This window comes from Panthera leo, chromosome B3 (assembly GCF_018350215.1).
Source record: "Panthera leo isolate Ple1 chromosome B3, P.leo_Ple1_pat1.1, whole genome shotgun sequence".
NCBI classification, from domain to species: Eukaryota; Metazoa; Chordata; class Mammalia; order Carnivora; family Felidae; genus Panthera; species Panthera leo.
The window spans coordinates 101,959,308-101,977,921 of NC_056684.1; the positions used below are offsets into that span (position 1 = coordinate 101,959,308).

The window sequence follows — 18,614 nt, forward strand, 5'->3', positions numbered from 1 at the left end:
TTAAGTAGTAACTTCGCAAAGCTGTTAGTACTCTTGTCAATCAGGCTTGTGTGATCTTCCCCGTACCCAAAAAGAAGTAGACTGTTTACATTTTTATTTCTAATCCTGGAGTTGAATGTTTCTTCGGTGTGAGTTCAAATAAATTGACCTGAATAAATTTTCACTTCTTAATTAAACTTCATATATAAAATACAAAGGCTTTGTGTCTTGTTTTTAAAACATTGTATATCCTGACTTTGCACATTCAACTTAAAATCTGAAAAAAATTTAAAAATCTATATTACACATTTCCTAATTTATAATACACTTTCCATCTTCTGTGTGTCAGTTTGGGTCTTCCAGAAGCAGATGCCAAGATGTCATTAAATGTGCAAGATTTATTGGGGAAAACACCTATGAAGAAAGAAAGTGTGGAAGTCTTCATACCACTTTGCAAGTCTGACATACATGAAAGAAATTCGAAGGTTGGGTAGGGTGGGCTTCAGACTGCAGGACAGTTGTGAAAAAGCTAAATGGGGATTTAGTTTCTCAGCAAAGGTTGCCTGTGGGAGCCCACATGGGACAGGAACGGTCTAGCTCTAGAACTCTCACTATGCTGTTATTGGCTGGGAGCATGGGAAAACGAAGCTGTCACTCTGATATGTGACCTGGACCAAGGTGAGATGAGGCACTTGACTTGGGCACAAAAATTTTCTGACCAAAAATCTCAGTAATGAAAAGCAGTATTTCAATGCAACATTTTTAAATCAGTTTTTCAAAAAATTCTAATGAAAAAAAGTTAAAATTTTAAAGTAGTTTTACTGACTTCCTACTGACTCAGACTTCCTTATAGCTCCATAAGGCACTTAATTTACTGACTCCTGAGGGCAGGGCAAGTGGTTCACGCTAATACCATTTTACATAGACCATTTTCCCTGTTTAAAAAAAGTCTTCCCTAGGCTTCGGTATTTGCATTTTCTCTATTACTCGTTTTTCAGTATGAGAAGTGTGTGTACTGGTGGAGCATACTCAGAAAACCTTAGTTTAGGTAGTTTCTAGTAAAGTGCCCCTCCCCAGTGACCCACTATGGGGTTACACAAAGCAAAATGTTGTAAAGATATTGCACACTTCCAATATGCTTTGATATATGTATTATATATACATATTATATATACTGCATACTATATAATTATGGCATCTTCATTACTCGCTAGCAGTTTCCTTGATGGCTGGGGAAATGTGTCAATCATCCTTCAGACCTGACAGTAAATAGGTAAAAGGTTTATTCAGAGATGAACATGTGGCGAGGAGAGGCATTGATCAGGAAGAAGCTGCAAAGACAGCTGCTCTTTTAGTTAATATCAATTGTCAAGCCATTTGTAAACGTCTTCTCTTTCCTGTTTTGTTCCTTTAGCTCTCCCCAATCTTGGCCCCTGGGCTGGTATCCCCTAATTGGGCCGCATCCACACCCAGCCAGCTTCGAGGCCCGACTGTATAAATCTAAGCATAGGAAACCCTGAATCTGTCCTCAAGCCACTCCAGGAAACAAGTTAGCAATTTCCGCCACGCTACTCAAAACGTCACTGGCTACAGAAATTTCCACCGAGTGCTCAGAATTCCGGAAAACCAGGGAGATTTCCTCCCGCCCACCAAAAGAAAGCTACACCGCCCCGCGGGCAGGCTGCAGTGCCGCAGGGAGCCTGCGGGAGGCGCGCGAGGCCCGGCCCGGCCCGGCCCAGCCCCGGTAGGAGGGTAGAGCGCGAGCGGGGGCGGTGCGCTCGCCGCTTCCTGTTCCGGCGCCAGGAGGAGCTGCGCGCTGTTAGTGCTGCCGCTGCTGCTGCCGCTGCCGCCACTGCCGTCAGTCAGTTCGCGCTCGGTTCTTTCGCACCCGGTTCGCTCGGACCCATCGCCGCTTGTAGACTTTACTGCGGTGTCGGATCTTGCTGGGTGAGGCTGCTTCGGCGCTAGGGGGATCATTGAGGGGAGCAAGGGAGCTCGCTCAAGCGAGAGGCGGGCGTGGTAACAGAGGTACCTCGAGTCGCCTCTTCGGGGGCTGGGAGTCAGCGTCTGCCCGCGCCATCTTCCTACGGGCTGCCGATTGCCCCCCAAAACCCCCCAGGGAGAAGGCGTCGGAGGCAGGTCACGTCGCGCCCGACGGGTTTCTCCGCTCTTGACGTCAGGATCGGTTTGGGGGCGGGGCGGCGAGCGGGCCCGGCCCCTCCCCCACCCCTTCCCTGGCGGCGCGACCCGCTCGGAGGCCGGTTCGCTCCGGTTGATCCCGGACTTCCTTTGTTCGTTTGGTCCTAAAGGGCTCCGGGCTCTCACCTCTTGGGCCCGACCCCCCACCCCGATTCATTAGTGTCAAATAAAACGGGAGAGATAGGCCTGAATAGAGTCTTGGAGGAATCTGGCACTTGTTTAAGATTATCCGCAATGTGACAACGTTCTGGTCATTACCAAAGGACTTGATGGCAAATACATTTCGATGAACACACAGGACAGAAGCCGTGAGAAGTGCTGAGTTCTGTGATACTGTTTTTTAGGATTTAGGAGCTTATGTTACGCTTGGAAGCTTGTATATAGCTAAAACCATTTCCTCTTTGAAAATCAAGAGCAGTGCTTTTACTGGATAAAATTTTTAACGTTGACGCTTCACACCATACTAACCTGCCCGAAAAAAACTTTTCGTGGCATTACTGTTAAAGAAATAGCACCCTTACACCTGATGATTGTAAAGGCCTGTCTTGAACACGAACCTTCACTACAGGCCAAGGTAGCCTTCAGAAGTCTTTGGGAAGTTCTTTGTTCGGCTGTATTCATTGGGCTGGAAGAACAGAAATTTTCCTTGGTACTGGTGTCTCTGAACCTCCCATTCAAAACTAGTTTGTCTTCAAAACTTGAGTTGGGTTGTGTATGTTAGAACGTTCTTTTCCTCTCTCCAGGAGGAACGGAGACCCATTCCTTAACTACAATCCTTGGGGCCAGTGTGTTTTGGAATTGAGAAATCTTTGGATTTTCTCTTCAGATCTTAGAGAATAAGGTGCATAGACAAGAGATCTCACCCCCGCAAAGTCGGGGCAGCATCCCTAATCCAAATTAATATTTGTGTAGCTATAGGTGTGTTACACTTTATGGAAACTATAAATATCAAGTCCGGTTTTGCCACCAAGTAAGTTTTATGCCAAACTTGGGAATGTTTCTTTTATTTTCGTAAGTTTCTGACTTGAGAAGCGCAGATAAAGGTTTGTGGACCTAGAGTAGCGAGCGTAAAAGCTAACGTTTGTTGAGTTTTCCTTGTGTGCCAGAAAGTGACCAGGAGATTTATTATGTAAGTCCCAGGGCAGGTCTGTGAGGTTGATATTATTCCTGCTTTTACCTCTGACGTTTGGAGAGGTCAAGCTGTGTAGAGCCAGCCAGTGAAGAGCTGCAGTTATAAGTAGGCATTTGTAACTCTTTTAACCTGTGCTAGCTATATGCCTATGTACGCAGGAAGAGGAGGTGGCCACCCACTATTTTTCGAGCGCTGTTATTATAGGCACTTGATTTATGAGTCCCGTTTAGTTTTTCACATCACTGGCCTGTTCTTTATAGTTGAAGAAACGGAGGGTCACTCAGGTGAGCTGAATGTGACTGAGACATTCAGACCTCAGACTAAAGGCCCTCTAAGACTTCTGTTCCTCCCCTTTCTGTATTCCAACCAGTCTGAACTGCTTACACTTCCCAGGGTGTACTCTTCAGCTTTTCTGCAGTTGGCTCTTCTCCTAGGGCCTGTCTCCCACCATTCCCTACACCCAGCTCTTTCTTCATTGTTCTTCCAGGCTGCAAAGGAACTGCCTCTCAGGATTCTTCCCCTGAGACTCCCTTCCTTGATTCCTTTAGGAGCTCTTTGAGGTTCTCTCGGTGCCCTGTGCTTACCTGAGGTAAGGTAGTTACTGTTTAAAGGGTAGTTCTCCACCACACTGTGAATTCCTTAAGCATTTATTCCACACAGTACTATTCACTTCCCCAAAGCCCAACAAAGTGCTTGGTATGTATGTTCCAGACAGAAGTATCCAAGGAAATGTAGAAAATATGGCTGACATAAGGACCCAGTTCCTTGAGTTGCCAAATGTAAAATAGAATGTATCTGATAAAAAGACCAATACTAAAAACAATGATGTATTTTAACTCAAAATTTGTATTTTCGGTATATTACTATCATCTCCCCCCATACGAAACAAATCAGTGCAAAAGTCCTGATTTTTCTTAGTTTCTTCTCATTTTCATTTTACATGTCTGTAGTACTTCATAGATTATTAAATATGCTACTTTTTTTTTAAGTTTATTCATTTATTTTGAGAGAAAGAGAATGTGAGTGGGGGAGGTTCAGAGAGAATTCCAAGCATGCTCCCTCAGCACAGAGCCTGATGTGGGGCTCAGACCCGTGAGGTGTTTGTGAAATCATGACCAGAGTCGTCAGCTTAACTGACTGAGCCACCCCGGCACCCCTAAATATGTTACTTTTAATTATCTGTGAAGTAGTCAGGATTTAACAACTGTTTTGTGGATGATAAATGGTCTCTGGTTAAAGTTTGCCTTAGTCAAAAGACTTATTCAAAAGGATTGACGTCTAGGTTTCATAACTGTCTACTCCTATACTCTTTATCACTACATCACAGTTTGATGGCCCTTTGAAATATTCCTTGTTGAGTAGTCACTAGTAAGTAATTTATGGAGTTCAACTTTTTAAAACCTTGTGATTGGACTGCCATTTTACTCTAAAAGCCATGAGTTACAGAAATATTTTACTCTTCTAGTATATGTCAAAAGAAATTTTGTACTGTTTTAAAATTACTAATCTCAGGATGCCAAGGTGGCTCAGTCAGTTAAGCATGTGACTTCGGCTCAGGTCATGATCTCACGGTTCGTGAGTTCAAGCCCTGTGTCTGGCTCTGTGCTGACAGCTCAGAGCCTGGAGCCTGCCTCATAGTCTGTGTCTCTCTCTCTCTCTTGGCTTCTCCCCACCCTCTCAAAAATAAATAAACATTTTTTTAAAATTTGTTTAATAAAATTATAAATCTTGGGGCCCCTATGTGGCTAAGTCACTTAAGCATCCGACTCTTGAACTTAGCTCAGGTCATGATCTCACGTTTCGTGAGTTCGAGTCCCTCGCTTTCAGTGTGGAACCTGCTTGGCATTCTCTCTCTCTCTACCCCTCCCCTGCTCATTCTCTCTCTCTCAATCTCAAAATAAATAAACCTCGAAGTAAAATAAAATTACTATTCTTGCTGCTTCGAAAATAAAATTAGTATTTTTCAGGTGATGCATAGATCCTGCCATAAAGTAGTAATGGAAAGTTTTAGAAGTAATAGCTTTAGAGTATTCCCAAAAGAGAAAGAATGGAAATCTTTCTTGATTATAAACTTTTGGGGAGGAGTAGGAAGGCCACTTCAAGGTTACATTGGCCTCATCTTAATAATTAGCATAATCCAGGTATTTGGGAATAGATTTTTAGAAAATCTAGATTTTTAAAAATGATGTAACTCTTCTCACATTCAAACACTAATGTCCAACTCTATTTCTTACCTTTTTACAATGAACGTATTCTCCAAAGAGTAAATTAAGATGTTTTCCATTAATATGAACACTGCAGGGGAGCCTGAGTAGCTTAGTCAGTTGATTCTGACTCTTGGTTTTGGCTCAGGTCATGAACTCACAGGTCATGGGTTTGAGTCCCTCATTGGGCTTCATTACTTTAATCATAAGATTTGAGAACCTACAGGATGCCTGGGTGGCTCGGTTGAGCCTCTCTGACTCTGGATTTTTGTTCTGATCCTGATCCCAGGGTCTTGGGATCGAGCCCATGTTGGGCTCCACATGGATCCTCTCTCTCTTACATATAAGAATATAAGATTCTTATATGTATTCTCTAAAAATATACATACATATATAAAGATTCTTGGAGCACCTGAGTAGCTCAGTTGGTTAAGCTTCCAACTCTTAATTTCGGTTCAGGTCATGATCTCACGGTTCATGGGTTCGAGCCCCACGTCAGCTCTGCGCTGGCAGGGCAGAGCCTGTTTGGGATTTTCCCTCTCCCTCTTTTTCTGCCCTTTCCCTGCTTGTGTGCACTTAACTCTCTCTCAAAATAAATAAACATTAAAAAAATAGTTTTTAAAGCTTAATAATTAAAAAAAAAAAAAAAGATTCCAGTACCTCCTTTATCTTCCAGGGTTTAATTTTTAACTTCAAATTTGGAAAGCCAGAGTTGCTGGGAAAGGAGTAATTCTGAAGACCCATATTGCAAGACCACATGAAAATGAGTGGATTGCTTTGTTCCCCTCTCCAGAATTAATGTGAACTTTGATACAGAACCATTTTGTTTCAGAAAGGCTCATCCTATTTAAAAAGTGTGTTAGTCTTATATAGACTAAACTTTTCATGCAGTGAAAAGTTTCTTCAGGTGTTAGTCCTAAGAATTTACTATTGTGTGATGTGCTATTTTAGTATAAAACAAACCTTAACATGGGAGTGAATGGATAATTGTATTTGCTCTACGTTTAAGATGTGTTTTTTGACATTCTGGATAAATAGCAAGGTTATAGCAGTTCTGACTTAGGCTTCATATTCTTTTTATCATTCCTTACAACTAACAATTCTAAAAAGCAAAACTCTCAGAATGCAAGGATGGCTCAATATTAAGCAATTTTTATATGTAATTAACTAAGTTGATGGCTTAAAGGAGAAAAACTGAGATCAACTCATTAGATGTCAAAAAGATCTGAGGAAATTCAGTGTCTTCCCTAAATGTTTTTTTCTCTAGCAAAATGGAAATAAATAAATCTAGCAACATAGGCATAGACTTCTTTAATTTTTTCAAATCTCAAACTAAAATTGGGAATTTTACTTAAACATTAGAGGCGTTTTGAGAAGAGTTGGGAACAAGAAGATCACTGTGCTCACTATCACTATTTAACATTTCATTGTGAAGTTTAGCTAACACAAAGGAGAAAAGAAGTTAGTTTGGAAAGACAGTGTAAAATTATTCTTTTGCAAATGGCATAATTCTTTACCTGAAATCCCAGAGAATCAGCTGAGTTTCAGGAATAAAATAATTTAGTAATATCACCACTTACAAAATTAATACACTAAAATTTAAAAAGTCTTAAATAGGGGCGCCTGGCTGCCTCAGTAAAGCATGCAACTGTTGATACTGGAAGTGTGAGTTTGAGCCCTACATTAATAAAAAAGCAAAAAAAAAAACAAGCTTAAAAAACTATTGACAAATGACAATGATGGGAACTAGGAAGACATACCTTGTTCTTGAAAGAAAAGTTTTGATGTTTTGAATATATTGCATGTTCCCTATATTAATCTGTAAATTTAATGCAATTCCAACCAAAACAGCAGCGAATTCTTCTTATTTATTTTTCTAAATCTGGAAAAAATAAACAATATTCAGGAAAATCTGGGGGGGGGGAGTGAACAGTAACAATAGGTCAACTTACATTAAAAATTTGTTAAAAATATAAAGGTACTGAAATTAAGATGGAATATTATGGTGCAGATCAGTAGAAAATATCAGATTTCACATTATCTGTGGGAAATAATGGAGGCTCTATAGCCTAGTGGTTAAAAGCCTTGGCTCTGGAATCAGACTGTACTGGAGTTTGAACCCCTTTCTACCTGTCACTAGCTCTGTACCTTTAAGCAAGTTAACTTGATGAGCTTCCTTTTCTGAAGCTGTAAACTGGGCAAAAGAATTTTGCATCTATTCAATGAGATCACCTATGTAAAACACTTTTAGCAGAGTGCCTATTCATGGTAAACATTGTGTAGGTATTTGTTGTTAGGAAGTATTTGTTGCTCATAGTGGCAGTAGAATGTATTGAGGGTAGCTGTCATATCCATTGAGAAAAGATAGATTATACAGCAATTATTGCTTGAAAGAAAAAAAGATTTTTTAAATATGAAATTTATTGTCAAATTGGTTTCCATACAACACCCAGTGCTCATTCCAACAGGTACCCTCCTCAATACCCATCATCCACCCTCCCCTCCCTCCCACCGCCCATCAACCCTCAGTTTGTTCTCAGTTTTTAAGAGTCTCTTATGTTTTGGCTCCCTCCCTCTCTAACCTCTTTTTTTTTCTTCCCCCCTCCATGGTCTTCTCTTACGTTTCTCAGGATCCACATACGAGTGAAAACATATGGTATCTGTCTTTCTCTGTATGACTTATTTCACTTAACTCCATCTACATTGCTACAAAAGGCCATATTTCATTCTTTCTCATTGCCATGTAGTATTCCACTGTGTATATAAACCACGATTTCCTTATCCATTCATCCATTGATGGACATTTAGGCTCAGAAAAAAAGATTTTAAATGAAACCATATTACTACTGTTAGGAAGCATAGGTGAATTTTTTGTCTCACGTTTCAGAGCTAATTTCCTTACAGTTTAACAAAGCGTTAAAAAAAAGATTTACTACTAAGTTGTAAAATTATCAAAGGCAAAAAGAGTACATACTATCTTACTCTGTTCATTGTGAAGTTAAAGAATAGGCAAAAACTAAGAAAATGATTGCTGAGTGGAAGGAGGAGTTGATTGGAAAGTTAGCATGAGTAAATCTGTAGTGAAGGAAAATGTCTGTATCTTTCTTGGTTAATGGGGCATGTATAGTTGTCAGCTTGTTGACCTGAATACCTCACATCCCATGCATTTTATTGGGTATTAATTGTACTTCCCTTTTAGAAATTGACAAAAGTGGCCCAAGGACATGAGCAAATTCACAAAATAAATTTATTCTGATTTGGGCATGAAATTTAAAAGAAGCTCTACTTTCCACTTAATTTTAAAGATGTAAGTTGAAACAACAAGGTGGCAGTTATTAACCTGCCATAATTAAAAACTGTTTACAATTTAAAAATTATCCAGGGTGCCTCAGTGGCTCAGTTGGTTGCGCGTCCAACTTCGACTCAAGTCATGATCTTGCAGTTTGTGAGTTCGAGCCTTGTGTCGGGCTCTGTGCTGAGAGCTCAGAGCCTGGAGCTTACTTCGGATTCTGTGTCTCTCCCTCTCTCTGCCCCTCCCATGCTCATGCTCTGTCTCTCAATAATAAATAAATGTTAAAAAAATTTTTTTTTAAATATCCAATGGTGAAGAGAAGTTTAAAAAGATAGTGTAAATTTGCAAAGGACTATAAAGTGTCATGACCTTTATAAAAGATGGATTTTAGATAGCCTTACCTGCTGACTATAAATTTCACTTCTAGTACTTTTTCCTGGTGACAGATTCACAAGGATATGTGTTCAGAAGTGTTCACTGTATCATCGTTTTAAACCGCTCAAAATGCAAATGACCTAAACCACCACCAAAATGAGAGTGCAGATCACTTTTTTATATTGGGGATCACTTTTATATGACATGCAGCCAGTAAACAGGGATGACATCTGTAAAACCACATGAAGTGCTATGGAAGTTTTCCCTATTAAAAAAAAAAGAAAAAAGACATTATATACATGATTGAGTAAAAGTGGTATATGCAGACAAAAGTTCCTCACAGGATATACAAGAAGTGGTAAGCACTGGTTTTGAAGTATTCTTTTTTTTCTTTCTTTCTTTTCTTTAGGAAAATGTCTGATGAATTTTCGGTAAGTTGATACATTTATCCTTCATAAGGTTTTTGACTCTTGAAAAAATGACATAGTTCTAACTATGGGCCTCAAGTCTTTTAATTTGAAAGAGATGCTTTGTGTGATTCTTGCTGGGGGCAGGAGGCACATGTGATTTTAATAGATGATTTGCCTTTATTGAGTTAGATATAATATGTTTGAAAATTTGTTGTTGTATGTGTTTCTTTATGAATCCTTAAATTAAAAAATTTAAGAAGTGTTGTTACTTGTGTTCTCTAGTAACTTGGCAATGTTAATAATAGCATTTATTGGATATTATATACACCAGACACTATGTTAAGGATATTACATGAATTATCTTATTTAAACCTCAAGTTAATGCTAAAGTTTTTTGTTTGTTTGTTTGTTTTTAATGAGGAAACTAAAGCTCAGAGAGGGTATGTAACTTGTTTGCTGTAAAGCCAGGATTCAAACCCACGGTATTTTGATTTATCATATTTAGAAAATTTGATCTTCTCTAAGGAATTTGCATTGTGAAGTTGGTTTTTATATTAAATGAATTGTTTTTAAACTGAGCAGCCTGCCTTTTGAAGATGTTCTACAGGTTTATAATCCCTGATTCTGTAGCTTACTGTCCTTTATGGGTATGTAATCATATTTGACATGGCTCATCCCTGAAGATTGATAAGACATGCCTGTTTTGTATTCCAGTTGGCAGATGCGCTACCTGAACACTCCCCTGCCAAAACCTCTGCTGTGAGCAATACAAAACCTGGCCAACCTCCTCAAGGCTGGCCAAGTTCCAACCCTTGGAATAACCCAAGTGCTCCACCTTCTGTGCCATCTGGACTCCCACCAAGTGCAACACCCTCCACTGTGCCTTTTGGACCAGCACCAACAGGAATGTATCCCTCTGTGCCTCCCACCGGACCACCTCCAGGACCCCCAGCACCCTTTCCTCCTTCTGGACCATCATGTCCCCCACCTGGTGGTCCTTATCCAGCCCCAACTGTGCCAGGCCCTGGCCCCACGGGGCCATATCCTACACCAAATATGCCCTTTCCGGAGCTTCCAAGACCATATGGTGCACCCACAGATCCAGCTGCTGCTGGTCCTTTAGGTCCATGGGGATCCATGTCTTCTGGACCTTGGGCACCAGGAATGGGTGGGCAGTATCCTACCCCTAATATGCCATATCCATCTCCAGGGCCATATCCCGCACCTCCTCCCCAAGCACCAGGGGCAGCACCACCTGTTCCGTGGGGCACTGTTCCACCAGGAGCCTGGGGACCACCAGCACCATATCCTGCCCCTGCAGGATCATATCCCACACCAGGACTCTATCCCACTCCCAACAATCCTTTTCAAGTGCCTTCAGGACCTTCTGGTGCTCCACCGATGCCTGGTGGCCCCCATGTGAGTGTTAAATTTATTACTTAAAATGCACTAATAGTCACATAAACACAACTGAAAGATTACTTGCCTCCAGTTTGAATAGATTAGAAAGCTTATAGAACTTTTTAAGAGAAGGGGTGTGTGTATATGAGATAAGAGTACATTTCAAGCTTGAGATAAAGCATTTAAAAGAATAAAACCTACGTATTCTTGGTACTGAAATTAGGACAATTTCCCAAAGATCCCCAAAGACTTTGTAATGTAGTAAGCAGTGTCCTTAACATCCTTGAGGTAAACTCAGGTGCATTTCATTGGACTTTTTTTTTTAAACATTTCTCAATCATGTTTTATAGCATCACCACAAAGTACAGTTCAGTAAAAACAATCTTGGTCTGACTTGATACAGAGAGCGATTTTTAGAGAATCTAAGGCAGTGAATATATAACATTGCCTGTTCTTCCTGTAACTCTCCATAGTGTTTCTCAGCCAGAGTTTTGTTAGGTCCTCGGCAGCATTGAGATCGATATTATATCACTATTCTGCATTGTCAGTTACCGGTAATGCTTCATGCTTTACTGTCAGCCAAGCCAGAGTAGTAGGGTTGACATCTTAGTTGGAGAACCTGACTTGGGCATATGACCAAATAGAAAAGCAGCCCACTTCCTCCCAGAAGGAAGCCAAGTGAATCTTCAGAGTCCTGATTCTCATTAGGGGAAAAAAGTCAACTTACTCTTAACAAAATAATCAGATCTCCAACTAGATTAATCAAATATCCACCTCAACTGTAAAGGAAAAAGAATCTTTTTTCTAATTTTTTAAAGTTTATTTATGAGACACACTCACACACATGAGTGGGGGAGGGGCAGAGTAAGAGGGAGACACAGAATCTGAAGGAGGCTCCAGGCTCTGAGCTGTCAGCCCAGAGCCTAACACAGGGCTTGAACTCCCAAACCATGAGATCATGACCTGAGCTGAAGTCAGACACTTAACCAATCGAGCCACCCAGGTGCCCCAGAAAAAGAATCTTAATAAAATGCTCCCCAAACTCACTTTCATTAGTATAAATTCTTGCTATATGTATTTTCTTTAAAATTTTTTTTGCAAATTGTAGCCAAAATAAATGAGATGACTTGCTGTTTGGATTTATTAAGGAATACATTTATTTTAAGCCACAGCAAGGAGTTGTTAAATTCCACTTACAAAATCTAGCGGTTTACTTTTTCTTTTTTCTATTGCAGTCTTACCATTAAGTTAATGGATGAAGAGAGGACGCTTTGCTTTTTGAAGTACATATGTATGCACATGAATGCATACATAAAAATTGGTGGTTTCACTGTTCTTAGAGGGCATTCATGAAAGAACAACTCTTGCACCTCTCAGAGAAGATATCTGCCTCTTGTACTTGGATGTATAGTACATCTGATGGATACAATCAGATAAAAATGTAAAAGTAAATCATTCAAATGTGATTTTTATTTGGTTTTTATGGAACGCTAAAGTGATGAAGTATATTGAATAGCTCTTTGATACAATTTGTCTAAAACAAGTTTTTGATTTGTTTAAATTATGAAACCACACACTTGAAACTCTAAGATGATGTGGATTATTGTTAGAATCTGCAACCTCATTGGCAAATTATTTCAAATATTTTTCTATAATCACTTTTTCCCCTAAATAAACACACTTTGAAAACAATCACATTGTCATAATTTAAACAAATGATGCCTCTCAACATCTTGAGCTGCCCTGTCTACAGGATGACCAAATCTGGTCCTCTTGAGGTTGTAGTTTGGATATACGTTTTAAAGCTATTGGTAATTATTGTCTGATGTTGAGTTCATTAGCCAGGCAGTGTTCGTTTTTATCCTTGATCTTTTAGTAAAAACTTGTCTTTCATTTTGAGTTCCACCTGATTTGCTTCATTGTTAGCCAGATGGGTCACACATGTCTAAAATCTGCCATGTATGAAAACTTTTTTCTTTTTAATGCAGGCCAACATGTGTGTAAATTGTTATTAGAGAATTAGCGATCTCTGTATTACTTTGGAATAGATTTTGAGATGTCAATATTGCTTTGGAAAGAACTCAAAGAAGGAAATAATTCTCTCTGTCTTGAACCTCAAGCCAGAGGAAGCCCTGGAAATTGCTTCATAGTGACAAGTAACTTGCATTCCCACAAAACGCTCTTCTACCCAGACCCTTCCAGGAAGATGGCTCTCCCTCAGTTCTTGAAGGAGCACATCCCTTAGTTTCTCTCTGATTTGGAAAACTGGCACACTCTAGGGGTCTAGTGTAAACACGTAAAGCAGTTACATTTCAAGAACTTCAGTCATTTAGACATGACTGTTCTCTTTGTACAAGCGTGATCAAAATGTGTCTGTGTCTTTCGGAGTCTGGTTAAGCCGGGTCATGGTCTCTTGCATAGTTTCTTGCATCTGTCTGTAAAGTGCTTAAGGCTAATTGGTCAGTTCTGTATTTGTTGACAGGTAAACAGGTAGAATTGAGTGCCATCCTTCACAACTGTCCTCTAGCTCTAACACTGAAAATAATAATAAGTATAGATCTCTGCAGTTGAGTTGAAAGCAGTGTGACTGTTGCTTAAATAAGTGTAACCACCAAAATAGCCTAAGTAGTTTTTTGGCACCTTATCTTTAAATCAGATTCTTAGATTCTTAGAACTGACTATGTTATTTGTCAGATAACATTTTGAAACTTTGAATGTATCCGTCAGGTTACTAAAATATGTTGTGAATTTCTTGACTAGTATAGGAGAGATTTATGTTAGAGCTCTTGTTTTTGCTTAGAAATGAGATATTTAGTAGTTTGTTTCTCTTATAGTTGAAATGTCAAGAATGCCAAATGCTGCCAATTTAATGGTTTGATAGCTACCTCCTTTTAAGAAAGCAAGATGGTCATCTTTGAGAAGAACATTCAGTGTTTAAGCTCCTTTTTAAGTAGATGATAGAGTCAAGCTTTCAGAATTGAAACTGAATTGTTTAGATATTTTCAGACTGGGGAATGTCGTTAGACAGCTCTTTACATAGTGGGACAAGCGGTCTTTTTTTTCTTCCCCTTGCAAGGCAATCTGCAACTATCTACAACACTGTTGGAATCTTTTGTCAAAGTAGCCTCCCATTTACAAGGCAGGAGCCTTAGGAGGTATTTTAGCTTAGGGATCGGGCAATATCCTGTCAACTAACTGTAGGAATAAGACGGGAAAAGTGAGATAGCAAAAATCTCCTTGTGGTTATTTTGGTTGTGCTACATTGGGGTAAGTTGACAGCTCTGGCTTTAGATACAATATTTAACACTAGAGGATGATGTTTGACTGAAACAAGTGGCAGCATGTTTGGGAATCTGTCATTGCAGAGTCTGTTTATTAGAGGAGAAAATCTGCTAAAGGATTGGGAAGGACCAGGAGCCTGAGATTTGGAATTAGTACCCCCAATAAGTATATACATTTGGCTAGTGACCCATACTGCCCAGTGTGGCCATGACACAACACCTTTTCTTTGCTTTTTGAGGACTTTCCAACTAGTAGTTGGGAAATTTTTTTTAACATAAGAATGGGAATCAAAGGGACTAGAATTTACTTTTATACTCCTTTTAGCCTTTTAGAGCATTATTTCTCAACTTGGGAGAGTCTTCATTCTTGTGGGCACTCTGGGACAAAAACGTATTTTTAGGTTCAGGGTAAAGTTAAAAGCAGAAGTTATTTCAGTGGAGGAATGGGGGAAAGGTTGCGAGGAAGGTTTTTTTTCTTTACAGGGGAATAATGTTGCTTTCGAAACAAGTCCTAGGCTGGCATCCGTTTAGGGAGGAGACCGTTTCTTAGAAAAGTTTGCCTGGTCTTTGAAGGGAATACATGGTGTGGGATATGCTGGCACTTGGACTGTCTCAGAGCAAGAACTTTAAGACAAATTTGATGGAGATCATTGAGATGTGTTGAGGAATGGTGCTTCTGGAGTTGGAATCTTAGATTTTGAAATGTCGAACCTAAAAATGACAACAAAAAATGAAAATAAAGACCTCAGGTCCTTATCACACGTGCAGTTTCTCAAGAATCAAGGCTCCTTAAATGAGTGTGTGAACTACCTTGGCTTGTCCATACTGGACTTAGCCTGGCACCTTTTCATGCTTTTGAAGATGGCTGTTTACAAGTCTGACTCCACAGCCCTGTTTTGTATAAAGTAATGCATCGATTATTCAGGAGTAGACAATACATTTGTTTTAGTTACCCCAGGGCCTCCTCCTTTCTGCCTTGTTTTTAGTGTTTATTGTTTTCAGTAGAGAATAGTAAAAGGGGAGAGAAGAAAGGGGTGACTTTTTGGCCTTGGTCTGGCACACCCACTACAACAGAATATTGGCATAGAAGTCAGTTTTGCCCATAAAATTTTACCTCACAAATAATTCGCTACATACCGTACTCAAACGTACAGCTTTTGAAACTATTGGTATAGATGAACGAAGCCCTACTCAAGTCTCAATTACAATACTGTGCCTGGTTTGCATATCAGTTAGTTGCCTATACTTCTAAGTGATGAGTGCCAATGTCTTCCTTCCTCACCCTGAATAATCTAGTGCTAGATTTATAAAATGCCAGGGTTATAAACCCTGGAAATTAAAGCTAAGCACAGACCTGCAGGTGTTGGTTTTTGAAAAACAAGGTTAGAATCAGATGAATCACACTGATACATGTACTATGCATAGAAAGTAAAGGGTGACTTTCAGGGAAGACTATAATTTAATCTTAAGCAATATTTAGTATTGAAGACAGACACTTTTTATTTTCAGAATTCTGCCAAGTAAAAAAAAAATTGTCAAAATAATCAGTGTTAAAGAAATGCCATGCAAGCTTCTGGCTATAGAAAACACTGAGAACTGCATTCATTTAAGAGACACTTCAGTGTGTGATCCCGGTGCTTTGCCAGATTCCAGAGATACAGAGATGAAAGAGAATGCCTGTCCTGCAGAGGCTTACAGTCTAGGGGTGGCATTGGAAAATTCAGTAGTGCACCCATTTTTGGTTTACCTAGATAAACATTTTAATTTGCCACTGGTGGAAATTATAGAACAGCCTTTGGACATTTTAAAGAGCAAAGTATGGTATACCTTTTTTTTTTTAAGTAAGAAATTAATGTTTTTCAAGATCGTAGTGTTTGTCAGTGCAGCTATTCATGTGTGCAAAGTAATGGGACGTTTTTCCTCTTCAATTCCTCCCTTGATGAAGGCACTTAAACTGCCTGTCCCTGGTTAGCAGATACTGATTTGTTGCCATTAAGTAAACTTGACTTCTTATGCGTGCTCTATAAAAAGGTTTTTTTTTTTGTATTTTTTCTTAATATTGTGATTTTTTTTAAGTTGACTTAATAATGACAAATTTAATGTATGTAATTGTCTATGCATTTTAAGTTAAACTGCCTACAATGTGATTTGAGACCTAGACATTTGTTTGTATTATGAACTGTAAGCAATCTGTTTGAAACGTTAGGTTTATCACCTGCTGCTGTATTTGTAAACAAAGACATATGTTGCTTTAAGAAGTAATTATAATTAGGAATAGTCTATGGATGTGATACTTGATATTTTTTAAGATAAACTTGTTTGCTTTTGTGTATTATACCAGAAAACTTTTTTAAAAAATGTATTTTCATGGTTTCATAGTTTTTCCATGTATCTTATTCTGCAGCCCAGTTCTGGGCTTCCCTGAGAAGTCCTTAGTCTAATTAACTGCAAAATTGTTGTCAGGAAGAAAGAAAGAAAGAAAGAAAGAAAGAAAGAAAGAAAGAAAGAAAGAAAGAAAGAAAGAAAGAAAGAGCGGGCCTGAGACGCTCCTCTGTGTGTGACCTGCATTCACGAAGGCATTTAAACAGACTGCCTGGGAACAACCCTCCGCAAACCCACTTTCAGCAACATGGTGTCCATTGTGTGGGTTTCTTCTCCCTTCAAGGCTATGTCATTCTTTGTAACCAGGTTATCTGTATAATCAGAGTTTCTCTGCCCCAGCTGCCACCACCCCCACTTTTATGAAAGATTGTTCTATTCTTGTCATAACTACTGTGCCTGTGGTGAGGGCCACATTAATAAACTTGGTACAGTTCACCATTCCCTTTCCACAGGGGGGTTTGTTAGCCTGCCTTGAACCCCAGTGTGGTTGGGGCTATAAACGAGTCACTTGTACTATATTATGCTTTTGAAAGAGCCTTCTGCTTTTTGCCTTATAATTGGACACCGTGCAACTGTAAATTTTTTTTTAAGTTGCATTTGATGTCTTACTTCCTATCTCCTAAAGGTGGGCTAGGGTTCCTTCCCATCATGAGATGACAGTGTTTCAGCCAACACCTTCTTCCCTGGGGACCTGACCCAAGCAGGTTCTCTTTCTACCACCATATTAAAACTTAGCACCAATCCTTTTGCAGCAGATTTCTAAAGCAAAATAGAATCCTATTCGCTTACTTATTTTCAGTAAGACAATGCAATACACAATTCTAATACCAGAAGAGAATTTGGGCCATCCCTCAGTTTGTTCCTATGGCATGTAAACATGATTCTCCTCGTGTGGGCATTGAACAGTTCCATTTTCACTCTTATTTTGTGGTGCCCTGCGCTGCCAGGGATGAGGAGAAGGTAGAGCTTAGTCCCTCCCTACTCTGTGCTTTCACTAAAGCAATTCCACTCTTCCACTTTATCATTTTACTTACTGTATTAGCTTGGGCTGCCATAACAAAACATCACAGATTGGGTGGCTTAGCCAACAGAGATTTATTTCTCAAAGTTCTGGAGGGCAGGAAGTCCTCCCATCAAGGTGCTGGTCCTGCTCAGTTCCCAGTAAGGACTCTGTGGCTTGTAGATGGCTGTCTTCTCACTGTGTCCTCATAGTGGAGAGAGAAGAAGCAAGCTCTGTTGTCTCTTATAAGGACACTAATCCCATCATGGGCACCCTACCCTTGTAACCTCATCTAAATGAATTACTCCCAAAGGCTCCATCCTCGAGTACCATCACATCCAGGGTTAGGACTTTGATGTGAATTTGGGGGGACACAAGTTGGTTCATAGCACTTACAGATAAGTTGCTTGGGGGAACAGATGTTTTGCTGCTTTTAAATTTCAGAAATGGTTGTAGATGATGGTTTCTTTGTTGAGGTTTGCTGAAATCACAATCCTAGATTCACAAGTATAATAGAATCTCAGGCCACCTAGAATTCTAAGCTATGCTTACGAGTGTTAGTATCATCTAAGAGGAAATGTAGCACTGTGGTCAGTTTTTGCTGTGGTCCTTATTTTATGTTAAGCCTCTTTTTTAAACCGCCATTTAGACCAGCATTCCTTAAAGTTAGGTAGACAGATTAAAAAGAATCCTTTTTTAGAGATAAGGAAACCTTAAAAAGGTTATTTAAGTAAATTCCCAAAGTCATAGTAATAAAGGATGGCGCCAACTCTGTCACCAGGGCTTAGGGTTTGTCTACTTTTTGTTCAGGCATCCAGTACCCTTTTTATGCAGTCGCTTGCTTACCAGTCTAGACCATTGCCTTTTCTCTTCCACTTGTTCTTGTTCCCTTAAGCTGCCACTGGTAGGTTCCAAAGCTGTGGGAAAACTCCCAAAACAACTGGTTAACTTTTTAGACA

General features: G+C 39.6%; 1 protein-coding gene across 5 annotated transcripts; it reads left to right on the forward strand.

Annotated features, from left to right (window-relative positions):
* The first annotated feature begins 1,840 nt into the window (after positions 1-1,840).
* On the forward strand, positions 1,841-16,635 carry MAPK1IP1L (mitogen-activated protein kinase 1 interacting protein 1 like). 5 transcript variants are annotated; one of them, XM_042943301.1, is made up of 5 exons: positions 1,841-1,926; positions 3,798-3,899; positions 9,591-9,612; positions 10,306-11,010; positions 12,228-16,635. In XM_042943301.1, exons 3-5 carry the CDS (start codon positions 9,595-9,597, stop codon positions 12,237-12,239), a joined length of 735 nt encoding a protein of 244 aa, XP_042799235.1. In that variant the 5' UTR covers positions 1,841-1,926; positions 3,798-3,899; positions 9,591-9,594; the 3' UTR covers positions 12,240-16,635. The 5 variants fall into 5 exon arrangements, with proteins under 5 accessions (XP_042799235.1, XP_042799233.1, XP_042799234.1 ...); XM_042943300.1 differs by lacking the exon at positions 1,841-1,926 and adding an exon at positions 2,195-3,594; XM_042943302.1 differs by lacking the exon at positions 1,841-1,926 and adding an exon at positions 2,195-3,148.
* The last annotated feature ends 1,979 nt before the right edge of the window (positions 16,636-18,614 follow it).